The 12,316-nt window shown below is 40.5% G+C and overlaps 1 protein-coding gene across 6 annotated transcripts in view; it reads left to right on the forward strand.

Moving 5' to 3' along the window:
- ARHGAP42 (Rho GTPase activating protein 42) overlaps positions 1 to 12,316 on the forward strand; it is a 378,098-nt gene that overhangs the window by 301,881 nt on the left and 63,901 nt on the right. For 5 of the 6 annotated variants that reach the window (XM_073337948.2, XM_078852354.1, XM_073337938.2 and 2 more), the window contains one exon: positions 2,511 to 2,590. In XM_073337948.2, coding sequence (XP_073194049.1) covers positions 2,511 to 2,590 — 80 coding nt within the window. Of the gene's footprint in view, positions 1 to 2,510; positions 2,591 to 2,791; positions 8,847 to 12,316 lie in introns of those variants that run through there. The other variant, XM_073337927.2, reaches the window with a different exon arrangement.

A 12,316-nucleotide genomic window follows, 5' to 3' on the forward strand; every position in this document is an offset into this window, starting at 1 on the left:
TGTCTAGTGCCATTGGGTGTCAAACCTGAGACCCCTTAAAAGGGCCTGATTACCAAAAAGTGCTGAAAATCAGGCCTCTTTAAGGTGCCTTGAAGAGGACACCCAAAAAACTGAAGTATGAGCTTTGTGAAAATCTAGGTCTGTGCTGACTGGAGTTTATTAGAGAGACAAGGTGGGTGAGGCAATATCTTCTATTGGATCAACTTCTATTTGTGCGAGAGACAAGCTTTCAAGCCACACTGAGCTCTTCTTCAGGTCTATGAAAGGTACCCCGAGCCTCATAGCTAAATGCAGGATGGAATGGATTGTTTAGCATAAGTAGTTAGCACATATTCTAAGGGACATTCGAGATGGAGAGGCCCATTAACCTCTCTGCAGTCCTAGGACAAAAAGAAGGGGGTTAGTAGGCTACAGATTGTTGTAATAAGCCATAAATCCAGTGTCTCTGTTCAGTCCATGGTTTTTAGTGTGTAGCAGAGTTATGAATTTAAACTCCCAGCCTTGTCTTTTGAGAGTGTTGGGTGGGTTTTCTTTGAGAATGAGGAAGGATATGTCAGATATAGGGTGATTGCTTTGGTAAAAGTTTCAGAGTAACAGCCATGTTAGTCTTTATCCGCAAAAAGAAAAGGAGTACTTGTGGCACCTTAGAGATTAACAAATTTATTTGAGCATAAGCTTTCGTGAGCTACAGCTCACTTCATCGGATGCATACGGTGGAATATACAGTGGGGAGATTTTATATACACAGAGAACATGAAACAATGGGTGTTACCATACAGACTGTAACAAGAGTGATCAGGAAAGGTGAGCTATTACCAGCAGGAGAGTGGGGGGGGTGGGGGGGAGCATGATTATCACTACAAAAGGTCAAATTGGTTAGTCTCTAAGGTGCCTCAAGTACTCCTTTTCTTTTTGCGAATACAGACTAACACGGCTGTTACTCTGAAACCTGTATTGAAGCAGGTTCTCCTGGAGTATTTGGATGTCCCATTTCATGGTGCAGTCTACTTCTCTGGTGGAGTGTCCTTGTTTGGTGAAAACAGTTTTGAGTGTGTTAAGGTGTATATCCTGGACTTTCTCCTCTGAGCATATTCTGTAGTGTCTGAGTGCCTGGCTGTAAATAATAGATTTCTTGGTGTGTTTGGGGTGGTTACTGGATCTATGAAGGTAGGTGTACCGATCTGTAGGTTTCTTATATATGGTTGTCTGTGGGGTTCCATTACTGAAGCTGATTGTCATGTCCAGGAAGTTGATGCTAGCGTGGGAGTATTCCAGAGAGTAAGAGTGCCATGAAGGAATATCAGGACTCATAGAAACCATCCTCAAACCACTCACCACACAAAGAGCCAGCTTCCTCCAAGACACAACTGATTCCCTCCAGAAACTCCACTGCCTTAGCAACCTCCCTCCGAACACCAGCCTCGCTACCATGGATGTCACTTCCCTATACACCAATGTCCCTTACAATGACAGCATAGCTTCCTGTCTCATATATTTATAAGACATGGACAGTCCTCAGGTATCCAACCCAAACTCATTGCCAAATTCAACCATTTCATCCTCACCCATAACAATTTTACATTCAACAACAAACAGTTTGTCCAAACCAAGGGAACAGCCCTGGGTAGTAGGATAACTCTGCAATATGCCAACCTCTTCATGGACCACCTTGAAGAAGAATTTCTGGACAAATTCATCATGAAACCAATGATATATCAGAGATACATTGATGATATTTTCATCCTCTGGACAGACGTCTTAAACTCAGATTTCCACCACAACTTCAGCAACCACCACCCGTCCATTAAACACTCTCTGGAACCCCTTTAGGGGGAGGGTTCATTCCTTACTAATTCCTACAGGGGTGCATGGAGCTCCAAAAGTGGGTGTGGAGGAGGCAGGGGAATGGCTGAACCATCCTTCTACATCAGCCTTCACAGCAGCATTGGCACACAGGGTGGAGCAGAGAGGTCCTTAACGTGTAAATTGTGTCCACCTTAATATAACAGTTTGAGTTCACTACTTTCATTTCATGGGAGGAAAGTTGTGGGGAGTTATGTAGCCCACACAAAATAATATGCTGAACAATTAAAATCTACCGCAGATGGTATATTAGATCATTGAGTTAACATTCTGATTGGGAAGAAAGTGCTACCGATAATCTCCAATTGCATCAACACTGCAGTACTTTTACTTAACACATGACATCTTAAACAAATTTATCCTCACCTCACCTCAGTATGGTGGGTGAAGCCCATAAATTTTGATATCTCTACTTAGAGCTGGGAAAAATGAGGTACAAAGAAGTTACATGACTTGTCCAAGGCCTTACAGAAAAGCATGTGCAGACCTGGAGTTAGTCTAGATAGGTTCCTGAATTTCCTCTAGAACTCTGTCAGGAGTCCCTGATTCCCAGCTCAGTGTTCATCAGATTACTCTGCTTCTCAGATTTTTAAATTCATTTTCCCCCCTTTTCTTGTTTGTAACAAACTTATATTTTGATCTTTCAGACAAGCCAAAGCCATGTATTCCTGCAAAGCTGAGCACAGTCATGAGCTCTCCTTCCCACAGGGGGCGATATTTTCAAATGGTAAGATGTATTAGATAGTCTTCCTTTACACACAATATTTTAAACATAACTGCATCTGTGAGATAAGCCAAGAGATTTTCACTTCAAATTTAGTTTTTATGTCTCCATCAATCTGATGTTGATCTTTTATAATGATGTTGATCTTTTTATTAACTATAACAAATTTTAATATATATTTTATATATATATATTTTTGTACAGTGTACCCATCAGTGGAACCAGGCTGGTTAAAAGCAACTTATGAAGGCAAAACAGGACTAGTTCCAGAGAATTATGTTGTCTTCCTCTAGTAATCTTTAGTGGACAGCAGTATCTTCATGGTATCCATGGTAACAAATAATAAGCTCTATGATTTTATCTGACACAGATGTGGGGATCAGCCCGTTAGCAGAGAGTGGTAGATTTTCTTCAAATTCTGCAAGGGCAAATTAGGTAGCTCCCTATAAATGGAACAGGATATAATGAAATAGTTAACAGTTTTTTGTACTGCAGATGGTACTCTGTTTAAATAACTTCCATTGTTTGTAACGTAAGCATGTTGCATACTTCTTTTATGGATAAGGAACATCTGAGCAATAAAATCAGAAAATTAGCTGCAGAACATGTCAGACCTGAGATATTGCTCGACCAGTGTGAAATTCACAGGCAATGCACTCTGCCAATTCTTACAATTATATTGTTTTACATGTAAAAAATTATATATTTGTTCATATAGCAAGATATATTTCTATGATCTGTCTTCTGCATTAGAAAATTTGATTCTGAGACTGGTCCCAGTCATTTCATGAAAGAAGTTAATCTGCCATAAGAGCAGAGTTTTGAATCTCTTGTTATGCAGCGAGATCACAATATGCAGATGCAGTAATGTATGTAATTTATATAACTGATAACCAAATTAGATTGTACACTGATTAAGCAGTAAGTGCTCTTTCAGAATGTGATCTTTTTAAAATCAACATTTCATTCAAATATTGTACAGATTTATTTTATTTCCTCCTTGCTTTCATCAGTTTGTTTTATCAATATAATTAATATTAATAATAAATTATATTTCTAGCATCCATCTTCCCTAAGACATTCTCAGCTTGTCTCAAAAACACAACCATACCAAACAAAAAAAAATACTGAAACTAAAATGATGGGGAAATGTGTGAGGTTAGCAACAAAGAATGAAAATAAATCTAAAACCTGAAATAAAACAGCAGAGTCCCACAATGCCATTAAGACACCCACCGCATACAAGACAAATGACCTATGAAGTGTCTAGTTTTATAAGCTATGATTTCTAAAGGCTCCTTTGAAAAAGTATCTGACATTAGATAAACTTTGATTATTTTGTTAAGTTTGAAATACAGTTTCCTCAGAATTTCACTGAATTATTTGACAACAATTCCAAAACATGATAAAACTGCTTGGTATAGATATTTACAAATAACCCTTAATTACTCTAGCTGGAACAAAAAAAGGCAGTCATTTTGTAACTGCTGACATTAAATTTTGTGTGTGTTTTCCCATCAAAGTACAATGACTTGTATTAAAAAAGGCTGTAATAAACAGTGAGGGAACTGGCACTTTATCACAGAATAAAAACCCTTTACAAAGAGAACAAAGAACAGAAATCAGAAAAGAAAGAGAGTAAGCAGTAAGCATATGTCCAAGGCAGACACTCTGCTTGCTGAAAGAACTACCATAGAGTCCATTTGCCACTGAAGGCCTCATTGGCAAAACTCCCCTTGAATTTGGACATCCCCAATTAGTTAATCGACAGAGCTGCTAACTTGGTGAATCCATTCTGGGAGTCAATGCTCCATGGCCTCAAAACCCTACACTGATGTCAACAGAATCACACATGTGCTTAAGCAAGTGGCTCAATCAGGGAATAGCTCTTTATTGAACTGCTCCAGGAAAATTGCCTGGCCAGTCAGCATGTACTATTCAAAGCAAAATCATTTCGGTGCCACATTAACACATTAGCAGCTGAGCTCATTGCTGTTCGTGCTACAGGAAGAATTGCCTCTCATACAGACTCTCCTGCTTGTTAGCTCTTTCTCCAGTAACAGTATTAAATATTACAGGTGGGCAGGGCAAAGTAATTCCATTGTGCCGAAAATTTAGATATTTCTAAATTTGTTTTTGTTCCGATTCAGAATGAAACCCCCAAATTTTGAAGTTTTCTGCAAATTGGCATGGCACCCCGGCCCCAGGGCACTCTGCCTGGTGGCCTGTCCTGGAGCTGCAGACCCTGGAAGCCCAGGGGTCCCCAACTCTGAGACAGTACACCTGGCGGGCTGTCCTGGATCCACAGCCCTTGGAAGCGCAGGCTTCGCAGCAGCTCACCAGGCAGGGCTTCCTCAGACCTTCGTTGAAATGAAACCATCTCCATGCAACATTTTGATTTTGACAACCAACAAAACATTTTTCTCAGCGTTTTTTCTACCAGCTCTATTAAGTGTATTAACCCCTTGTTTACCAAAATAGTGGGTGCTGCTTTCTAAGGGGTTAAATAGGAGCTTTTCCCAGGGCTGAAAACTTTACCAAGCTATTAAACATTGCCAAATTTTCCAGCACTTTCTCTGGTGGTCTTAGTAGGCTCTCTATAGCCAACATATGCAGTCTTCCAAAAGTAGTGTATCTCTAACAGCTTCTGAACTTGCCTCCTGGACAATGCAGCGAGTGTTGCTCACAGTGAGTCATTTCTTGACAGTAATTTTATTGTTGAAATTCAGGCTGGTGGCAAGAGCCATCTCTGCACTGAGAGCACCAAATGGAGCTCAACGGGGTGGGGGAGGACTCTTGGAATCCTTTGCATGACACAGACGGCGGCTTCTCACCAGCTTCAAGCAGGCTAGTAGGGGTACTAGGCGGGATCGATGACTACAGTAACTCAGTGACCACAATAGTTTGGGCTCTTCATGCTACTCTGCTATCAAGAGTTGCATTCTCGCCCAGGTCGCTATCAGCAGGTGACACCTCGTGTCATGAAGAGTGTTTCCTCGGTAGGTCGTTGTGAAGGATAATTCCAAAGCTGGACCTCTTGGACAGTAGAGGCAAATATCCTGCTGACGTGTCTGTATTCAGCACTGAGGTAAAGTAGGAAGGAGGCTCCTCAGCAGGTCAAAGCTTGCAGCTCTTAAGTCAGGCAAAATTCATGTTGACTTCAGTGGGCACTTCCCCTGAGTCAGAGCAACACCTCCCTGTGTAATTAACCTCTGAAATGTCAACTTCTCTTATCCCATGCTGTGTAACACACTGTTGGCTGCCTACGCTTTGGCGGTGCTTGACGGCTTCGTCCTAAGGTGGTGGGATAACAAGGGGGTTGCGCCTTCTCACCATTCCAGGGAGAGGTGCTGAGTGTTCTCCTGGGGGTTGTTAGTGGAGAGGGAGGTAGAGCCCTGCTCAGGAGTCTAGGACAACCAGTGACCCCAGCATGGAGTAGCACCCCCAGACACGCTGTCTGGCCTCTGTACAGGGGCGCAATGGGCTGGGTCAAAATTCTTGTTTGAGCTGTCTTTCCCCCACCCTGATTTCCCCATCAGGGCAATCACAATCTGGCCCTTTTTGTGCATCTCCTCTTAAATCCCGTGGAGATGAATGATTCCTTACAGCCCTTTGGAGTGAGTTATCAGTCATGGAACTTTTAGGGGGAGAGAGGACAATCTTTTTTCCCCCCTTAAGCCTATGTACTATGTGAGCCTTCTCCTTTTCTTCCTCAGTAGTGTATAGTGAATAGACATGGGGTACGTAGAAATCTGTGAATCAGCCACTCCGCATCCTTCATATAATTTTCAAGGAACACAGCCACCTTTAAATTCACATTGCCATTTGAAAATGTTATTCGTGTGGTTTCTTACGAGTAACCCCTACCAATACTTTAACGGAACGAGATGAAAGATATTTGTTTGGTTTTTTATTCCTCTCTCTCTCTTACGTGGTGCATTAAGTGAGCACTTTATGTGTGATCAGTTTCTCTCTTGTGTTGATGGTGCACACCCAATCCCAAGCTTTGTAAGACGGTGTTCACCAGTAGCAACAGGAGCAAAACTGGAACTGAAGAGACATGAGGAAGCAGTGTGTCTAGAGAGACAAGAATGGAGGAGAGCGTTGGGCCTGAGCTTGTTTGGTAGTGGTGCTCCCACTCCTTCCTGAAATAGAGGAGCAGAAAACCCCTTAAGGTGTTATAGGGCATGGGTTTTTTAATTATTTTTATTATTTTTTTTCCTTTTTATTTTTTGTTTCAATGAATTTTTTAAAGACAGTATTTGAAGGCTGTTCTATCAGGAAATTAGTTAATAAAAAAATTGATTGATTATGTCCCTGTATTATTGTGTAAGAACAGCCCTGGATTCACTCTGCAAGCACAAGAAGCTTGTGGTAAATCTTCTGTATTACCCTGCCAGTAAAGATGTAGCAATCTTGTCAAGGCAACCACTGTTTGCAAAGTTGTAAGCTTCACATTTGGTAACATATTCTGATTGATGTTAATGTCCTGTGAAAAGCATATGTCAGTGTATACAGTTTATATAATTAACTGTGTGTTTTAACTGTTAAGTCATTTGGTACTTATTGCAATCTAACATACTGATTCAAAATTAATCAGCTGAAAGCTTGTTATAGTGTATGATAAATATGTACAGTATGTTAGTATTTTATATCCAAGGTTTTTTAATAATGTTGATCAGAACGAAAAATGATTTTTCAGTATCATTTCTACAAGTTCAGTGTTAAAATATTCTTGCCACATTTTGGAGTTTTGAATACTATGTGAGATGGCTTTTAAATTAAACTATAGTTATGTGTCCTGAGAAATGTTTCCATTCTCCCAAGTGCTATTTATGATAATATAACTAACCTACAAGTGCATTGTTGAATTATTTCTGGAGGAAATGATGCACAGAATTGCTCACCAGAGCTAATTCCTGACAGTAATAAGGAACTTTTTATACATTCCTTTATACATTTCCACTTGATACTCTCTATTCATTGTCTGTAATTGGAATTGTTTGGGTTTTTTTTTTCCTTTAGGAAAGAACCTTAGCAGGGGTGACAGTAAAATTTAAGCCATGCAGAACAGAGTAATTACAACAGCAAAAAAGCATTATAACACAGCAATAATTTGTATACTTGTGCACTGGGTCCTGTTTTATTTTCTATTTACTAATATTACATCAGAATAAATAGTGAGATCAAAAAAAGTACATTAATCTGAATGTTTCCTGTGTTAGACCACCAATTCATGCACTTCTTGGGTAGGTGACAAAAAGATGACTCTTCTAACCAAGGACAGTGTTATACAGTCATAAGGCAACTCCTCAGCTGGCGTAAATTGTCATAGTTCAATGACATCAAAGATGGAGCTCTGACAATTTACATCAGCTGAGGATCTGCACCTCTGTATTTAAAAGGAAGTGTCCATTGAAATCAGTAGGTGTTCTGCCAAAAAGTGGAAGGTGTAATATCTCCCAATATTATCTTTAGAGTTTTTCTCTAGTAAAGGATCCCCCATAAATCACCCCACCCACCAGGGATTAAACACACTGCATTGTCATTTTCCTGCAGATCGCACAGCCTTGGTGACTTTACTGTAATACCCTTTCAAGCATTGCCAATGCAAAACTGAGAGTGTTGACCAAGCTATTAACCAGGGTAATCAAAATAGGTTTGGGTCCTCTGTATCCAAGCAGCTGTTGCTTTGATTTTGCCATCCAGCCACTGAAGGTAATAATATAGTATTTGTTCGCCTTTATGTGGCAGCATTCCATAGGCTATTTGACTTTGTTGTTTTAAATGATGCTTTCCTCCTTGGATACATTATTTGAAAGTCCTTCTGTACCTGAGCTTCTTGCAAAGCTTGTGTTGGGAATCAGCGTTAATCTTCTGGCGCTGGCGGTCAGGATTTCAGAGTGCTCCCAGAATGCTCTGAGAGTTTGAATTGCAGCAAATATAAAGGTGTTTAGGCAGATCATACATTTGTGATTTCAATTCTGAATGATATTTATGATTATTTTGCCGGTACTAGAGTTTATAGAAGTCTTAGATATTATACTGTATTTTAATGTCAGGAATTTATATGCAATCAATAACATGAGAAAGTAAAATATATTTTAAAAGTTACTACTAGTAAATTATCATATGGAACTTTTTGTTTGTTTTGTAGTGGGGTTTCAGTAATTATCTGCACTCTGTACATATATACATGTAAATAACTGGCATGTTATTCATAAGCTGACTTGCTACAGTACCTGTGCTGTACTTTACACTGTATTTCATGAATTTAAGAAATATTTTTAAAAATAAAAAGTCTATCTACACACGTGTTTTCTCTTCATTATTTTTACATTTGGATTCCCATTCAGCCCATTATTTTATTCCATTTATTATTCCTATTCATCCCATTTATTTTTTATTTTGGAGTGCTATTTTGTTGCTTTTGCCTAGATACCACAATGACTGAATGCTGCATAAATATTATTTATGTAGCCATTTGATGTAGATGGTGACTTACAAACATGTTCAAACTGTTAGGCAATGGACATATATAAAAATGCTAAATTCATAGTTCAGCAAATAACTTCTTGATCATAGAATCTTTTAACTAGGAAATCCGTAAGATGTGACTGAATTGAACATGAGAAAATGGCACTTCACATAACAGAGAAGCACATCATTGGCACATAACAAATAATAATGTCAACAAAACCTTAGGTTTCAGAGTAACAGCCGTGTTAGTCTGTATTCGCAAAAAGAAAAGGAGTACTTGTGGCACCTTAGAGACTAACCAATTTATTTGAGCATAAGCTTTCGTGAGCTACAGCTCACTTCATCGGATGCATACTATGGAAAGTATAGAAGATCTTTTTATACACACAAAGCATGAAAAAATGGGTGTTTACCACTACAAAAGGTTTTCTCTCCCCCACCCCACTCTCCTGCTGGTAATAGCTTACCTAAAGTGATCACTAAGGAGAGTGATCACTTTAGGTAAGCTATTACCAGCAGGAGAGTGGGTTTGTGTGGGGGGGGCGGTGAGAAAACCTGGATTTGTGCTGGAAATGGCCCAACTTGATTATCATACACATTGTAAGGAGAGTGATCACTTTAGATAAGCTATTACCAGCAGGAGAGTGGGGTGGGGGGGAGAGAAAACCTTTTGTAGTGGTAAACACCCATTTTTTCATGCTTTGTGTGTATAAAAAGATCTTCTATACTTTCGATAGAAGGTCGATAGATTTTCTATACTTTCTATGCATCCGATGAAGTGAGCTGTAGCTCACGAAAGCTTATGCTCAATTGGTTAGTCTTTAAGGTGCCACAAGTACTCCTTTTCTTTTAACAAAATCTTAGTGTCTCTCATAGTTATAGGCAGGTAGGTGTTTGGTGACATGGTACCAGCTGAAGTTCCTATAGATGAGCGAGGTGCTGTAACCACTTGGGGGCTCACATGCCTCAAAATTTCCACAAGGATATTTGGCCTTGATGCCATCTTTGCACTGACTAAGGTCAGTGGGAATTTGGAGTGTGAATTGATGGTGGTATCAGCCCCTAAATTAACACCCTTTCCCTTGCCTGCCCAACAATGGAGAGGCATTAGCAGGGAAGAGTGAATGTAGGTGGAAGAAAAACAATAGAAATAGGGACTGAGTTGAGGTTGGAGGAAGTAGAGCGGAGAGAATCTGTGCTCTGATGAACCTCCAGTATTGATCTCAGCAGAGTTACTCCTGATTTATGCCAGTGTAATTGAGAGGAAAATTGGGCTCCAATGTCTTATCTCTGTGAAAAGACACTTTGATAAAGTACCAAAACAGATATTTAAAAGGAAAAATAGTGGAGTTGCTCCTATCAGGTCCCTCTTCAAATCCCAGCAATGAAGGATTCTCCCACAATGAGAAGTGGGAAGTAAATTAAGCAAGTGATTGTATATCATGAAGTACATCGCAAATATGTGTTGCAAGGAGATTCTCCAAAAACCTTTGTCAGAGCTGTTGGCGTGCTTACGAGGGATATTCTCTAGACAATATTACCACAGAGCAGGAGCTGGTGGTTAGAGCAGATGATATAACATAATGTATGAGTCTACCGTGTTACTAGGATCTCACAAAAAGGCAGTGTCCAATGTAGATCTCATTTGGTCACAAAGAGTTCATAGGAGAGCAACAAAAATAGTGCAAAGTTTAGATAAGATCTGAGAATTGGACATGGTGAGTCTAGAGTACAGATGATTGAGATGTTACAAAACTGCATGAGGAAATGATACAATTCTCAGCAGTAGAAGACAAAGATGTAATAGATCAAAGCTCTATGCAGAGAAATAGGTTAAGAAGAGATGGTCAATAGAATGATAATATGTTGGCAAAAAAGTTGTAATCATTTGAGATACTGCAGGTTAGACTAGATCCCTGTCAGTGAAGGATGATTTGCAGTAAGACCAATCCTGCCAGAGGATAGACTATTAGGCTATGTCTACACTTCACCGCTGTGGCTACCCTTTTCCAGCTGACTCAGGCTCGCGGGACTCGCCTATGGGACTGTTGTATTGAAGTGTAGCGCTCCAGGCTCAGGCAGGACTCTCTGGGACCTTCCCATCTCACAGGGTCCTACAGCCTGGGCTCCAGCGTGAGCCCAGAAGTCTACCCAGCAATTAAACAGCCCCACAGCCTGAGCCCCACAAACCCAAGTCCGCTGGCATGGGCCAGTCACAAGTTTTTAATTACAGTGTAGACATGCTCTTAGAGCCCCTTTCCAACCAAAATGAGATGCTTACACAATCCTTCAGTCCTTTCACATAGTGTGGACCCAGCATACAGTAAAGGCAGATCCCATAACTTTTTTCTGCATGCCAAACTAAACATGAACTTCAAGGGGTAAATCACAAAGTGAAATAAATGCACACCCACTGCAGCAGGAATGTAGGAATCAGCAGAGCACAGCTTACATAAATCTTCAGCCTTTGTTTACAAGACTTTACAAGGAGTTAGTCTGTCTTATTTGCTACAGGGAAATGCTACTGGCTTTTTTTTTTTAACCTTCAGTACCTTTTGTTTGACAGAATTAAAGAACAGAAGAGATTGGTTGGCTGAACATACATATTTATATTTGCATCTGAAAAACACTGTCATAAATCAGAAGACTAGTCCAAGAAATCAAGTCAAATGCATTTGTTGTGTACGTTTGACAGGCTTCTGCTCTGCTATATAATAGCCATGAATTACTCTCTTCAGAGGCACCAACTTTCTGCTGTGCCTGGGGGTGCCTCTGCCCCACCTCTTCCTGCCCCCACCCCGCCTCTTCCGGACCCATTCTTCCCCCTCCCCCAAGCGCGCCCTTGCTCCGCACCCTCCTCTCCAGCACCTCTTGCACGCTGCGGAACAGCTGATCTGCGGCAGGCAGGAGGCACTGCAGGGGAAGGGGAGGTGCTGATCGGCAGGGCTGCACCCACCATTTCCCCCCCATGGATACTCCAGCCCTGGAGCACCCACGGAGTCAGCGCCTATGACTCTCTTTGGCAATTGGTGGCGGCACATCCCATTTTCAGTGATAAAATGACAATTAGAGCTGTCCAGGAACCAGAATTTCTCTCCCTTGGAAAATTTTGTATTTCTGAAGAAAAAATTTGCTCTGAATGGGAACAAAAAGTTGGCAGTGTGAAGTTTTGCACAGCAGGGACATTTAAAAAAATAATCTTGTTCTGCAAGAACTGCAATGGGAAATTTTTGAAAAATTTCCATGCCA

Source organism: Lepidochelys kempii, chromosome 1 (assembly GCF_965140285.1).
Source record: "Lepidochelys kempii isolate rLepKem1 chromosome 1, rLepKem1.hap1, whole genome shotgun sequence".
NCBI lineage: Eukaryota > Metazoa > Chordata > Testudines > Cheloniidae > Lepidochelys > Lepidochelys kempii.